The following is a 14,015-nucleotide window of genomic DNA, read 5'->3' on the forward strand; positions in this document are numbered from 1 at the left end:
GCAGTAAGCCAGAACACATTAGAATAGCTTTTGGAACTTGTAGGATGATAAAAAACAGGATGCAATTTTTGTTACGGAGTTTTTTTTTAAGTCCTATATGTGCCAATTCCAAATCTGGGCAAGACCTAGTTGTACTTGGCAAATAGAAAATGAGCTTTTATTGATTATTATGCCAGACTGTAATTCTGCTTTAATACAAAGTATACAACTAATGTGGCTATGTCGTATCCATAGCTTGATATGTGTGAAATGAAAAGAAAAATAGCACCCATAGTTCATAGTTGTCCTGGTTTCAGAACATTAAATATTCTGATTTCCTACCCTGTTGTGATTCACAGTACTCTGTAGCTCTCTGCATCTCTGAATCTGAATTTATTTTCTAGGTAATTTTGTCAGCAATTTTTCCACCTCGGGCTGCTGCTCATCCTTTCTCAGCAGTCTTGTCCTATGTATATCATGTAATTTATGGTACCCTCATTTCCCTGTAGTAGATAAAAAGGTTGAAGTTTTGGGAGCTCATGACCAATGGCTGACAGGGCTTTACCAGGACTTGTCTCCTCAGCCATTGGTGCCACATGGAATCATGGTGGTAGATAGGTAATTCAGCCTCGTACTTCTCTTTACTGGCTACTGGAGTCAAAATTATGGCACTGCTCTATCTTCATTGCTGCCTAAGACACATATAATAGTCTAGTGCTTCAGACATTTCTCTGGCCTGTGTGGTGGGAAGTTAAAAACCTTTTATGAAAGTGGCATTAATGCATGACATATTGACTAGACAGTGGGCATCTGGGGTTGGAGGGTGAGAGAGAGTAACTCAAATGGAGGCTAGATTCAGGGAAGCAAAAATAAAGCCCACTATTCAGACTTTACAGAGTTAAAACTCAGCTGCCATGTATTCAATAGCAAGACAATTCAAAACCCTGCAGGATTCCAAGAATAACCTTCTAACAGCAGCCATAGCACAAGCATTTGTGAAGTTCCTTTTCACAGTTCCTTTTCATGCCTGCTTAATCAGCTCAGTTTTCCATAAGCTTTTTTGGCCCGCACAGCACTATGTGTATCTCCTCACGCTAAGCTTAAAGTAAACCAGAGACTAAGTAAATGAAAGAATTGATACTTACCCGGGGTTACTTCTCGCCCCATAAACGTGTGAGAGTCCCACGATCTGCTGTTCAGCCGTGATCAGCCCTGGTAACCTGCTCAGTCACGTTAGTCTGGGTCTACTGCACATGCGCAGAAGACCCAGACTGGAGACAACTGAGCCAGTTTCTGGGGCTGATCGTGGCTGAACGGCAGACCGTAGGAGGATGGCGTGGGACACTCACATGTTTATGGGGTGGGAGGAAGCCCCTGAGTAAGTATCAATTCTTTAATTTACTTAGTCTCTGGTACACTTTAAGTTCCTGTACAGCTGCATTTTCTGGTCACAGACTTAAGCTGCCTTATTACAGGGGCTCTATAGTTCTGCAATTTTGCTGTTTGAGAAACACATCACACGATCCCAAGTCTTAAATAGTGAACCAATTCCCTCTTAATTGTGCTCATTGAGGTGCAGCAAAGTTCTATCCAGTTTGTTACATGGCAGGGGATGGTGTGTTTAAGAATCTCTTTTGGAATGAATGGGTTTGGTAAACTACCCACAATGCCAGTGGAGTGGAGAAATAGCTTGCCATTTTTACTGAAAGCCTCGGGGATATATATAAACTGATCACCCTCAAACACTTTTTGGATCTTAGAGGAATATTTTTTCATGTCTTTGGTATGCTTGGTCTCTCGGCATAATACTTACCATTGTCTGCAGGAAGTCATTAGTGTTGATATTTCTGGAGAAATGTTCATATCTCTGAGCTAAATTTAAATAATGAAAATGATTCATCCGTCTTTCTGACGATTTATTAACATGGTTACATACTGAAACTTCTCTAAAATAGTGTGATAAATATTTTAGGTGATGAATATTTCCATGTTCTGACATATTCACAAAAGCATGATCATGCTGTAATCTACTGATTCTGATAGCTTTATGCCTTATATCTGTTCTAAAGATGTGTGCATTTGCACAGATTTGATCATCTCATTTCATTGGATTAAACCTGAAACCTGGCAAATATTCCAGTTTGATTGAATTTCCAAAGGGGAAAAAAGACAGCTTTACCTCTCCCTCCAATGCTGAAAGGCATACATTCCATTCCGTTAGATGCAGAAAAAAGATGGGGACAGAACAAGAGACGAAAAGTTTAGGAAGTGCTGCTCACAAATTCAGGTTTCATCCAATAGTAAGGGACAGCGAGAGAACTCATCTCATAAAACATCCAGGCTTTATTTAAATCTCCATCAGAAATGTAGAACAGCAGCAGATCACCAATATTTAGGAGAGGGGGGTACAAAGGACAGCAGAGGTGCACTGGTGTTTCACGCCTAGCTTATGTGGTGCTTCATGCCAGGACCTAGTATGTGGTGCTTCATCAGCTGACCTCTGCCGATGAAGCTCTACATACGCTAGGTGGGAAACAACTGTTGACCTCTGCTGTCCTTTGTACCTCTCTCTTAAGGATTGGTGATGTGTTGCAGTAATGCATTTTTTTTTTATTGTAGAATTAAATAAAGCCTGAATGCTTTATTGGATGGGCACTCTCGCTGTCTCTTACTATTGGATGCATTCCATTCTTGCTGGCAGCCATTCTCTATGTTTGGACAAGGATTTTTGTGGTACTTGTAGAGGAACTCCACCACCCCTTTTAAATCAGTTAATACTGTGATCATAATTTTGAAGCTCAGTCTTATTCTGGGAACTCCAGGGAATCTCTTCGTGACATAACTTGCCATAAATTGTCCCTGATAATTATTTGTCATTTAATTTAGCAGGAATAAAATAATACCAGAACAATAAGCCTGAACTGTACAGTTAATGTCATCATTACACCATGACAAACAAACCGCTTATTCAGTGTCTGATGCAAGACTCTTTGTGGTAATAACCTCTGCAGATATTACTCCACTGTGCTTAAAGGATTCCAATGCAACACAAAGTAAACAGATTTCACTCACCTGGGGCTTCTTCCAGGCTTTGAGTTGTAGCTCTCCTGTACCTATGCCATTAAAGGCCGTTTGTAATCAAATAATATAAGTGTCAGTAAAGAATAAGAACTACATTCCCAATAGAGGTATAGTGCAAAAATAAGTATAAAGAACTTACACAAAAGGCACCCCACAATAATCCTAACTAGCACCTTTACTCATATACCCCAAGTTCCCACTTGGGTGCAAAAGTAAATAAACCACAAATAGGGAAATAAGCCACAAATAGGAAAAAGTTCTTGTGCTCAAGAGTCAACAATGAATGTGGAAAATTCTAGTCTAAAAAACCAAAACACGGCCCAGGCTGTCAATGAATGAGTTTTGTTCTTTTTAAACTAGTTGTTACAAACTTATCTGACGCTGCTGCCAGCGGCTCCTCTGGCGTTTCCGGCCAGAGGCAGAAGCCGCTTACTTAATCTCCATCTGGCGGCATCCCCGCCTCCCCTGTGTATGTGAGTCGGCGCGGCGGTTCCGGCCGTGTCTCTAGGTGGGCGCGCACGGTTCAGAATAGCCTTTATAGGCTGAGACGGCAGGTGTGAGGCGTGTCAGCTGACGTAGTGGTCAGCTGACACTGGCTTCCGCAGGAGCGCTGCTGATTGGCTGGAAGTTCCGGGGGTTTGTAGTTCTGTACTTTACCTCGGTACTTAAAGAGAAACTCCAACCTAGAATTGAACTTTATCCCAATCAGTAGCTGATACCCCCTTTTACATGAGAAATATAATGATTTTCACAAACAGACCATCAGGGGGTGCTGTATGACTGATTTTGTGCTGAAACCCCTCCCACAAGAAGCTCTGAGTACAGCGGTACTCTGGGCAAACTGCCACAATGTAACAATGTTCACAGACAGGAATTAGCTGTTTACAGCTGTCTCTAACAGCCAAAACAGCTAGGAGCAGCTACATAACCTGCCCACAGTAAAAATGTCACCATGTCATAAATGTCAGAATGTAAATCGGGGAGAGGAAAGATTTTACAATGAACAAACACTGACTAAATCATTTATACATAATTATGGTAAAAAATGAAGCACTTTTTTTTACTACATTATTTTCACTGGAGTTCCTCTAAGTCCTGACTTGTCAGTTGTCCAGTGTCCGTTTATAGCTATCAGTTCACTCAGCGCTGGGCCTGTTTTCACTACACACAGATTGGATGCAGGAAAATGGACTCCATTGAATGCCTATGGGAAAATCTGCATCAGAAAAATTGCGTTTAGTGGAAACCGACCCATAGGCATTCATTGGAGTCAGTTTTTCTGCATCCATTCTTAATCCAATCTGCGTGTACTGGAAACAGGCCCTTACTGCTGTGCCTAGTCAGCTAGTTTTCAGAGCTATATGTATATGCAGACACTATCTATATATATATATATATATATATATATATATATATATATATATATATATATATATATATATATATATATATATATATATATATATATATATATATATATATATATATATATATATATACAGTGTTCTCCCCAGGAATTTTTTCCAGCCGGGTGGCATGAAAAAGTAGCCGGGTGGGGTGTGACACGGGAATGCCGGACCAGTGCAACTCTGCTTACAGCATAGGTGGAGGAGGAGACAAGCCGATGTACCTGCTAGGTACACACAATGCAATTTTCTGACAGATTTACTGTCAGATCGATTATTTGCAACATGTTAAATCTGATTTTCAATCGATTTTCCGTTCACTTCTATGAGAAACGGAGCAGAAATTTGATCAGAAATCAGATTGGACGTGTTGGAAATAGTCGATCTGATGGTAAATCTGTCAGAAAATTGCATCATGTGTACCAGGCATTAGGGAGAAATTGTTTCATATGATGGTGCTCAGGTTCCCCCAGCAACATGATTGACGGTAAAGATTAGATTGTAAGATCTTCTGAGTACAGTTAGTAACATTACGGTAGGGTTTAGATTGCAAACTCCTCTGTGGATAGTTAGTGACATCACAGCAGGGATTAGATTGTAAACTCCTCTATGGATAGTTAGTGACATCACAGCAGGGATTAGATTGTAAGCTTCTCTGTTTGTAGTTAGTGACATAATGGCTGGGATCAGATTGTAAACTCCTCTGTGGATAGTTATGCCTGGTACACACCATGCGATGTTCTGGCAGATTTATTGCCAGATCAATTATTTCCAACATGCCCAATTTTCCCTAGGATTGAATGAAAAATCGATTGGAAATCAGATAGAACATGCTGGAAATAATCGATCTGGCAGTAAATCTGCCAGAAAATCTCATTGTGTGTACCAACCATTAGGGACACAACGGCAGCGATTAGATTGTAAAATAGTTTGTGGATAGTTAGTGTCATCACAGCAGGGATTAGATGGTAAGATCCTCTGTGGATAGTTAGTGACAGAACAGCAGGGACTAGATGGTAAGATCCTGTGTGGATAGTTAGTGACAGAACAGCAGGGACTAGATGGTAAGATCCTTCCTGGAGAGTAAGTGGCATAAAGGCATGAATTAGATTGTAAGCTCTTCTGTGGATAGTCAGTTACCTGATGGCAGGGGTAATTCAATTATCATAAATGATCATAGATATTGATCCAAAATAGGCAGCAAAAAGCTGGATTAATAAAAAAAACACACAGGTGAGAGCCACCACGTATGTTATCTCAGATGATCACCTGCACACGTCCTGTCACAAGGCTTTGTTACATAGCCTGATAGCAAAGCAGAGTCCCCTCGGTATGCAGCTGGCCAGTGTCCTGTCTGGGAGACTCCGAGATCTGCAATCCACACACACCGGGTCATCTTGAGGAGTAAGGGGGAGGGAGGGGGAAGGGGTGTGAATCCACACTGCCAGCGCAGCCACTCAGTAAGTGAAAAGAAATTCCTAACATTCCAGCCAGGCAGACTTCACATTAAGCTAACCTGTATTTGTAGCTGCTTCTCTCTGCCTGGCTGTTCCGTGCGCGGTGCCCCGGCTCCCTCCTTGATCTATCATTTGCCGCCAGCTGCCTCCACGTGTAGCACAGCACTGCATAAGCCACTCCCCAAGCCATGCTAAGAGCGCAGCGATTGGCTGAGCTGTTACACAGGCCTGTTTTCAATGTAAGGAACCCTGGCAGCTCTAAAAGTTTCGCCGGAGCCTAGAGAAAGAATGCCAGACAGAATCCGTGATAAGCGAGCCCCTCCAGCCTGCCCGCGGCCACACCCACTGCTGCCTATCTGCATAGTTATGCAGGCTACAGACGGAGGTAGAGATGAGGGCAGCCAGAGGACTGACTAGGAGGGCAGAAGGCGTGCGTGCAGACTGCAGCTGTCGGCATGATGTAGTGTAGCGCGGTCGGACGCTTCTGCTTTGGCTGTTTTTTTTTCCTAGCTAGGTGGGCCAATGACAACAGGCGGGCGGGGTTTAAAAACAGCCGGGCGGCCCGCCCCCCTGATTGGCCCTGGGGAGAACACTGTATATATATATATATATATATATATATATATATATATTCTAGTTGGATCAGTATTGTATTTTGAATATTGTAATTCTCTGATTATCTGTCTAATTCTTCTGCTATATATTCTGTGTATGACCCAGCTCACCCCTCGCTTTGATTTTGTCTCATCCTTCTTGTACTGCAGTCATCTGATACTAGTTATGATCTCGGCCTGTTAAACGACTCTGTCTTTGCCGTACCCTCGGTACCTCAGTTTCTGATACGTGTATGACCTTTGGCTATCCCCAACTTCCCGATATCTCTATATTCAAAGTATCTAGGGTTCAGGCATTACACTAGTATTTTTCACATTCATTATTGGATTTTAATGTAAGCCCTAGAAATATATGATGCCAGCATGTCTGATTGCATGCTGGATGGTTTGTTAACCCCCACTGCATACCACGCTTTTTGTCTGCCTCGGTGATTAAAATGTACCATTTTGCATTTACAGTGCCTCACTCTCTTCTTCATTGTATATGCACGCTGAATGGTGTTGGTTAGTTAATCTAAGGAGGAAACCTTGGCATTCAATGAGCCAGCTTGATGCAATGATTTGTTAACCATCATCCTCCATTCCCATGATGTTTTCTATGCTTCTCTGGTTGCCTGATTGCATGCAGTTTGTGAGTGTGAGGACTCCATACTGATATTTATCTTCTAGATAAGTGCCTTGCTCTCTTTGGTTAGCAAACTGACTTCTTTCCTGTTCTGGATGAATTAAAAGAAAATCTGGTAACTAAGAGTGATGCAGATTTCTACTGGTTCTATTGCATACGATTCCAGGAAATGCTGAAATACACGTTTCAGACACATTTTTATACAAAAGTCATAAGAGTTGCTATAGTGTATCCAGTGTGTTGAAGCAGAGGGCATATTGTAACTTTAATTCTGTTCTAATTAATATATAAACCTATAATGTAGGATGCAAACTAATATCTTGTGTTAAGAAAAAAAAACCTCAATTTATGATTGATAGCAATTGAAGATTTCTCTCTAACGCGGTTTACTCTCAGTAGCTCTATGCAAACTCTCTCCTAAATATAAAATATCAGCTATTGCAGTGGCCATTCATAGTGCCCATAGAAATCAATGAATAAAGTGAATTCTTAAAGGCATTTTGAACAGTGTTTTATGACCAACAGCTGTAATATATGCTCTAAGCCAGGATGAAAATGCCTTCCTTAAAAATACTTGAGAGAAAAGTGTCACTTTAAGCCTGGGCACAGTCACTCAGAGTTATATTAGCTGTAAGAGATTTTAAAATGGCAGGAAATTTGGCATGTCTGCTATTAAGATCACAGATATTAGACAAAACCTAATACACAAATGGACAATTGTTAATGGGTGGTGGGAGGCTGTGTGCACAATCTGTGACGTTTAATAATTGCATTACGTAGCAGTGAGCTATTTGAGACCAAAATATTTGTATAACTTCACTTACCATTAAGCTGCTCAAAGTAAAGAGCCTGGGAAAAAATATTTTAGTTTTACATCCTATGAATATCTGGTTAGAAATGTGTGTCAATTGGTATTGTTGTCCCCATATGTGTGAATTCAAACATTTCCTGTCCACACAGGAAGAGGGGGAAGGGTGTTTTTTTGTTTTTTTTTGATGATCTGTTCTTCTTGGTTGGACCCACCACCCATTAACTGTTGCTTTAATTTTCACATTAAAGCCATAAAACTTCATGGAAGTTGCCGGGACTGGAATTGAGGCAATGTGCCTGATCCAATTCACTTGGGCCTAAATGCAATTCACTTTTTCTCCTGAGTTATCTCCTTGGAGATAATTTTCATGTTCTCTTTAACCACTTAACGACCGCCTAACGCCGATAGGCGTCGGCAGGTCTTAAGTGGTTTTCCATGGAAACGGCCTTTCCATGTCAGTTCACTGAGGGTGTCTCCGTGAACAGCCGGAGAGCCGCCGATCGCGGCTTGCCGGCAAAATGTAAACACGCGGGGAAGAAATCCCCGCTGTTTACATAATACGGCGCTACTGCGCAGCAGCGCCGTAAGGTAGATCGGCGATCCTTGGCCTCTGATTGGCCGGGGATCACCGGCATATGATAGGTTGAAGCCTATCCTACAATGCGGGGGGCTCTTCAAAGCCCCCCTCCGCAGCGTTTTCGGCGCTCCCCGTCCCTCCCTTTCCCTCCATGGGCTGCGCAGGACGGATATCCGTCCTGCGCAGCCCATGGAGGGAGAAGAAGGGAGCGCCGAAAACGCTGCGGAGGGGGGCTTTGAAGAGGTCCCCCCGCAGAGCACGGCAAGCCGGCGGCGATCAGACCCCCCCAGCAGGACGTCCCCCTAGTGGATATCCATCCTGCGCAGTCCATGGAGGGAGAGGAAGGGAGCGCCGAAAACGTTGTGGAGGGGGGCTTTGAGGATCCCCCCCCGCAAAGCGCAGCAAGCCGGCGGCGATCAGACCCCCCCTCCCCCAGCAGGACATCCCCCTAGTAGGGAAAAAAGGAGGCAAGTCTGATCGCCCTGGCATAATCCTGATCTGTGCTGCGGGCTGGAGAGTCCACGCAGCACAGATCAGGCAAACCACCCCTGGTCCTTAAGTGGTTAAAATAACTTTTAAAGGAATACTATCGATGTATGCATTTATTTTGAAATGCTGTATGTTGTAGCACACATTAGGACAAGTACTAGGAGCAATTTGATTCCTCACACAGCTGTTCCTCTCAGCTGCAAAAATCCTCCATCAGTTTTGGCGTCAGTGTTGGATACAAAATGTATCTAAATACTGGGCTCCCAGAGGGCTAGACCATGTCTTTGCACAGGGGAGTTGCTATCAACTCTTCAGTTTATAGTTTAATTATCACCTTGCTGAAAGAATCTTGTTGATATGGTGGTAAGGGTGGTAAGGGGTTAAAGATTCTAGCAATGTGTGTTTATTATCTTTGCTTCTCTTGACTTATAAATATACTAATAATGCGAATTGTAGACAGTGGTCTGCCCCTCTCAGCAGCTTGTAAAGTGGATGCAGCCTGGAGTGAATCACCTCAAGCAGGCAGCCAGTCTGAGTGTAAACACAGACTACTGTTATAGCTAGTTATATTCCAGCAATATTACAGCCTCAGATCAGGCTGTTTCTCCTCATGTCTGCTGATTGCTGTGAGTGACACAGTGAAATCTATTTGTGAGCTGTGTGACAGAGTAACCAAGCAGCTCAGGGTGACCCAAACTACTATGAGCTGTGTGAGAAATGAATTTTTAAGCAGGGATAGTGAGAGAGAGACCTGGGTGAATAAATAAAGTGACCCTAGCACTAGTGGTAATGTGTACACTAATGTAGAGTATTAAAAAAAAAGTCGTTTCAATCGATAGTATTCCTTTAAGCATTTAAAGGTGGTGAAAAAAGTACTATCACAATTATTTTGAGTACTTTCCTACTTGCTGGTGGTTTAAAAGGCATGTTATGACAAGGTGTGACATTATTGCTTATGAGAAAACTCAGGAGTAAAAAGCCCATATGCAATTCACTTTTTCTCCTAAGTTCTATCCTAGGAGATAATGTTTCATCTTCTGTTTAAAACAACTTTTTAGCACTCTGCTGAAATTAAAAAAATACCAAAAATTAGGTGATAAAGCTCTGCCAGAATTATTCTAATTATTTTCTTGTTTGCTGGTGGCTTAAAGGCATTTTTATAAATTGTGAATTACACCTAGGAGAAAACTTAGGAGAAAAAGTAAATTGGATTAGGCCCAATATCTATCCAATGGGAAAATAGACAGCAATATCCCTTCTAGCGCATCCCACACTATTTACATTATTTTCCAGGGTACAGACAATAATGTATGGGTTTTAATACATTATCTATATGACTATCATTTTATACATTTATATGTCAATGATGTATACATTTCTGCTATGTTTTATGTGTAGTAGTTATTTCAGAAGAAAATAATTTTGTTATAGCTTAGAGATAATGGTGTCTCTTTCTCTTCTTTCCTAGCGACCCTAGGGACGCTGGATTTTAGTTTGCTGTACGATCATGAAAACAATGCTCTGCACTGCACAATCAATAAAGCTAAGGTAGGTTCAGCTCTGTTTTACATGCAGCGTTCATTGCAGGTATTCAGAGGAAGAAGTCCTCAATTAACCTCCGCACAGTGCTGTCCTCCTAATACACTGTCCATTAGTATAAGCTTCTCCAGCTTAATCCTAGTCTCATGGGAAATACTCATATGTCTTACTGTTTTATGTCTAGATCTGTTACTTACTTGCTGTGTTCAGTAGTCTTCTATTGTATGAATTATTTGGATTTGTTCTCAGCATAAGAAAGGTATATCTGCTTCTATCTAAATGAATCGCTCGGTAATAGGTAACCGTATATTGTTGAGGTGATTAATGCGATGTAAATATTAGTGGTAATATATTATGCATAACAAGTAAGCTTTTTACCAGTGCTTAAGCAAAACAATAAATCATGTGAAATGAACACAGTATTACCTAAAACAAAAATGAGAGAATGTTGTGGATCACTTTCTTGGGGCACTTAAAGTGAACCTAAACCCAGGACTTTCCCTCTGCTCTAAAAGACAAGCAACAGCATAATAACCTTTACAGAAACGAATTTCTTTGTTACTGCTTACAGAGCTCCTCAGAGATGCTGCAGTGTACAGGGTTAACCTGTGTTTACATATAGCCTGTCTGAACGGCATACCGGGGTACAGATCAGACAGATGACAGATGAAACTACAGAGATTTATTATTAGCAGATAAGGGAGAATTCGACAGCCTGTTATTTCTAACTACAAACAGGGTGGGGTTCTCTCTGTTCCTTCTCTCCTGTGGAAGAGTTTAGGTCCTCTTTAAGTCATGTGGCATACTGAAATAACTATTCATGCAATACAATTTGCACCATCAGTGATCTTCTTTACCTCCTGCCCTTTACAACTCTGCAATGAGTGGTCTTTGCTATGTCCTTATCATCCAGCTCCACTGTTATCTGCTTGTTGATACTAGTCTACTTCTTTTACCATCTCTGATCCTGATTATCTGCACCCTTATCCTGTCCGGTTACTACTACTACTTGGTTTATTAATTTTGTCTTCTAAGATCCCCACCATCTTTCCACTCTGTAATTTCTAATCCATTCTACCTCCTGCCCCATCATGTTTTTTCATCTAAGGTCTTCACCGTTATTCCACTCTAGAATGTCTGCCTCCTTCCTCATCGTGTACTTCCTTCTAAGGTCCCTTCCATCATTCAACTCTACAATGTCTAATCCTTGCTGCTTTCTCCCTCATCATGTTTTGTCATCTGAGATCCCTACCTGAGCTACAGTGGACTCAATTCACAAAGCCTTTCCGCTTTCGGAAAAGCAGGAAATAACTGAATTTACCAAACATCAAATGCCAATTTGCTAGGGCTGTGGAAAACCGAAATTACAGTCTTGTGAGGTAAATAAATTTCAATTCACAAAGGCTAGAGCAGTATTTATCCCCAGCCTGGAGTTGTTAGTAAGTAATAGACAACCATTTTATAAGGTTATAAGAAAGGAGGAAACCGAGCAGAGAAAAGGTGAAAACTAATTATACTATTCAGAAAAAATACAAAGTTAATAAAAACACATTTCTCTAAATTCACAATATTCTGTAGTAATTAAAAATAGTTGATAATATACTAATGGTTTTGAGCTGATATACATTTGATGTTAATTTTATGCAGCTTGGAATCAGTGTTGCCAACCACCCGTAAATTTACAAGCATACCATACATTTTAATATAAATTCAGATGCCTGTGAATTCCGTAAAGAATTCAGCAGTGTCCCCCTTTAAGCAGGAGGAGAGGCAGCATTGAAGAGGGAGCGATCATGGGCACAGTGGCAGGGAAGGGGAGGATGTCTCTCCCCCCCCCCCTTCCCTCACCTTAGGGCTCCCTCTCCCTCGCATCCAGTGAAAATCGCAAGTCAAAATTACAAATCTGAAATCGGAATTGTGATTTGTAGTGTAAAATAAGCCTAAGAATGACATTGAATCTGATATAACACTATCTGAACACGTATTAAACAGCAGCCACTGTAAGACAGAGAAACATACAATCATAGACTGACCACAAGAACAGGGTATTCATGTTGAATGACAAAAGAGCTCAATCTGACTTCTGTGGGGTTAGCACAACAAAATGCAGTTTGATGTCTGTATTGATGTGCAGCTATTTATAATCTTTTCTTCTATTAACCACTTGAGGACCCACCCTTTACCCCCCCTTAAGGACCAGCGCTGTTTGTTTGGATCTGTGCTGGGTGGGCTCTGCAGCCCCCAGCACAGATCCGCGGCCACACAGAGCGATCAGATCGCCCCCCTTTTTTCCCCCCTATGGGGATGATGTGCAGGGGGGGTCTGATCGCTCCTACTTGCAGGCATTTTGCGGGGGGGGCACCTCAAAGCCCCCCTCCGCGGCGACATTCTCCCCCCTCCCTCTCCTACCTTCTCCCCCGGGAGATCTGGGCTGCACAGGACGCTATCCGTCCTGTGCAGCCAGTGACAGGACGTCCCCTGTCACATGGCGGCGATCCCCGGCCGCTGATTGGCCGGGGATCGCCGATCTGCCTTACGGCGCTGCTGCGCAGCAGCGCCGTACAAATGTAAACAAAGCGGATTATTTCCGCTTGTGTTTACATTTAGCTTGCGAGCCGCCATCGGCGGCCCGCAGGCTATTCACGGAGCCCCCCGCCGTGATTTGACAGGAAGCAGCCGCTCGCACGAGCGGCTGCTTCCTGATTAATCAGCCTGCAGCTGGCGACGCAGTACTGCGTCGCTGGTCCTGCAGCTGCCACTTTGCCGACGCACGGTATAAGCGTGCGGTCGGCAAGTGGTTAAAGAGCCTTGTAGAATACAAAACGGTGAATATATATATGTGTGTGTGTGTGTGTGTGTGTGTATATGTATATGTATGTATATATATATATATATATATATATATATATATATATATATATATATATATATATATATATATATATATATATATATATATATATATATATCCATCCATACACATACACACAGTGGGTTGCAAAAGTATTCGGCCCCCTTGAAGTTTTCCACATTTTGTCACATTACTGCCACAAACCTGCATCAATTTTATTGGAATTCCACGTGAAAGACCAATACAAAGAGGTGTACAAATCATACATCATTCCAAACATTTTTTACAAATAAATAACTGCAGTGGAGGTGTGCGTAATTATTCGGCCCCCTGAGTCAATACTTTGTAGAACCACCTTTTGCTGCAATTACAGCTGCCAGTCTTTTAGGGTATGTCTCTACCAGCTTTGCACATCTAGAGACTGAAATCCTTGCCCATTCTTCTTTGCAAAACAGCTCCAGCTCAGTTAGATTAGATGGACAGCGTTTGTGAACAGCAATTTTCAGATCTTGCCACATATTCTCAATTGGATTTAGATCTGGACTTTGACTGGGCCATTCTAACACATAGATATGTTTTGTTTTAA

The 14,015-nt window shown here is 42.0% G+C and overlaps 1 protein-coding gene across 3 annotated transcripts in view; it reads left to right on the top strand.

The window, feature by feature from the left end:
* DOC2B (double C2 domain beta) overlaps positions 1-14,015 on the top strand; it is a 704,601-nt gene that overhangs the window by 180,055 nt on the left and 510,531 nt on the right. For all 3 annotated transcript variants that reach the window (XM_068268615.1, XM_068268616.1, XM_068268617.1), the window contains exon 2: positions 10,508-10,587. In XM_068268615.1, the coding sequence (XP_068124716.1) occupies positions 10,508-10,587 (80 nt within the window). The remainder of the gene's footprint in view (positions 1-10,507; positions 10,588-14,015) is intronic.

The sequence above is a fragment of the Hyperolius riggenbachi genome, chromosome 2 (assembly GCF_040937935.1).
Source record: "Hyperolius riggenbachi isolate aHypRig1 chromosome 2, aHypRig1.pri, whole genome shotgun sequence".
Taxonomy (NCBI): Eukaryota; Metazoa; Chordata; class Amphibia; order Anura; family Hyperoliidae; genus Hyperolius; species Hyperolius riggenbachi.